Here is a 1,968-nt window from a genome sequence, read left to right as displayed (position 1 = left end):
TAATATATATATATATATAAAGAAATGATGCTACAAAGCTACTTGATAATCTGATTTAATTCACATACGGTTGATTTCATTCTGTTTCAATCGACTCTTCACAATTTATCAACTTTTTTCAATCAACTTTTTTCAATCAACGGTTTTATGTTTTCTCAAAATTTCTTATTTTTGTATTTTATATAGCGATAAATATCCAAGCATATTGTTTTCACTTCACATGGCCAGGCCCTTCCCATGCAGAAGTCAACAAGTTAAACTGTGAGGAACATCCATTTACTCCTTGTATAGAGCCATTGATTTTTCGTAAGTGTATAACGTTCGTATTCATTTTCAGCAATAAATTTGATTGTTAAATGAGATTTGATATATTTATACAGACGATAAAAAGCCAAATGTAACTAAACTATGGGAGGATATAAATAAAAATAATAATATACAATACATACAACGAATGCTACCTGGTTACGTTTGTGTAAGCTATACATTTATGTACAATGGCGCAGGTAAATATACTTCATAATGAAAAAATAGAATTGATTTATCAGAATATTATTTATATAGATATAAATATAAACATAAATGTTATTGCAGTTATGAACATCAGTTATTTCCATGGAAAAGTCACAGAAGACCAAGTTACACCGATCACATCAGGCTGTTATCTCAAACATGTATGTATAATAAACGCGTAATTAACTTCGTTTTTCCTTACAATTATATTCAATGTGAGCATTTGATGACAAAGTACAAGATACTATAATGATACTTTTTTAAATATGCTTTTAGACTGAAGGATATACTATTGAAGTATGTGCCTGTAAATCTAAAAATGCCAATATTATGCCCTGCAACTCAACAATAAGAAATAGATATTCAACATTAATTATTTTTGCAATTATAGCTGTATCGCTGTTTATGTATAAAATTTTCGATATTCCCTAACATTTTCGGTTTAATTTATTCCTTTGATATGAATGAAATTGTACAAATTATATTATTATATTTAATATTTATTACAATTTTATGTGCAACATTTTATCAATCAAGCGTATATCTTTTTACAATTTTGTAGAACGCGCATGTATTTAAATTATATACAGAGACAAATAAATCATGTATCACGTAATATATAATGTAATTAAAAAATAAATATTTATGTATATGGAATTACGAGGAAAAAGATAAACTCTGAAATAACAATAACATATATAACAAAATTGACTAAAAATAATTCAATGTTATATTCATTAAAATATAATACGTTTCTTCAGAAGAGAAATAGTTCGTTTCACATATTCAAAGAATACTTGGACCTTAATATATATTACGTATGGAAGTATTACAAATTAGATTTTCGTACATCATCTTACATTTCAAAGAAATATCCATTATAATAAAGAATACGATAAAGTTACGTATGGCATTTCTAACTGTGTAAAAAATTAGGACTTATTCGCACATTTGAAGCAACGAATTAATTGTAACGTCTTTTTTGCCGTGATTGGCATCATATACCGATTTGATGACTTCCTTGTCAACATTCGGAAACATTTCTGCGATCTGTAAAATATAGGCATTATGTGTATATAACGAAAAAAATATCAAACAAAATTAGAATAGAAGTATATACTAAGTACCTGTTTCAACTCGACCTCAGCATTTGGCAAAGAACTTGGTGTAACCGTTGGTGTAACAATAGGCGGAGGTGCTGTATAAACATTGACCGGGGCATATGGCATGCCGAACATGGCTGCAGAAGGAACCATCATTACCGAAGAACCCATGTACGGATGGTTGGTCTATTGCAAATATGTTCAAATGAAATGAAAAGATGAAACTTGATAATAACCCTGGTGAAAATTTTTCTCAGAATTTTTCATATAATTTTTCAGAATTTCTATATAATTTTATAACTTTCTCACATTTTATATGAATTAGAACACTTCTCAAAAAATCTAAATCTTT

The 1,968-nt window shown here is 27.9% G+C and overlaps 2 protein-coding genes across 2 annotated transcripts in view; one reads left to right on the top strand and one right to left on the bottom strand.

Moving 5' to 3' along the window:
- LOC108689548 overlaps positions 1-945 on the top strand; it is a 1,508-nt gene extending 563 nt beyond the window's left edge. The window contains exons 2-5 of the mRNA XM_018196353.1: positions 187-306; positions 381-506; positions 595-674; positions 790-945. Coding sequence (XP_018051842.1) covers positions 187-306; positions 381-506; positions 595-674; positions 790-945 — 482 coding nt within the window. The remainder of the gene's footprint in view (positions 1-186; positions 307-380; positions 507-594; positions 675-789) is intronic.
- Positions 946-1,315: 370 nt separating this feature from the next.
- Positions 1,316-1,968, bottom strand: part of LOC108689547 (toll-interacting protein-like) — a 2,458-nt gene continuing 1,805 nt past the window's right edge. Inside the window, exons 5-6 of the mRNA XM_018196352.1 lie at positions 1,641-1,802; positions 1,316-1,563 (exon numbers count right to left, since the gene is read on the bottom strand). Of these exons, the coding sequence (XP_018051841.1) occupies positions 1,453-1,563; positions 1,641-1,802 (273 nt within the window). The 3' untranslated portion in view covers positions 1,316-1,452. The remainder of the gene's footprint in view (positions 1,564-1,640; positions 1,803-1,968) is intronic.

Source organism: Atta colombica, unplaced genomic scaffold, assembly GCF_001594045.1.
Source record: "Atta colombica isolate Treedump-2 unplaced genomic scaffold, Acol1.0 scaffold27, whole genome shotgun sequence".
Taxonomy (NCBI): domain Eukaryota; kingdom Metazoa; phylum Arthropoda; class Insecta; order Hymenoptera; family Formicidae; genus Atta; species Atta colombica.
Note: the sequence above shows the minus strand (reverse complement) of the source record. Positions and strands in the feature narration are given on the sequence as shown.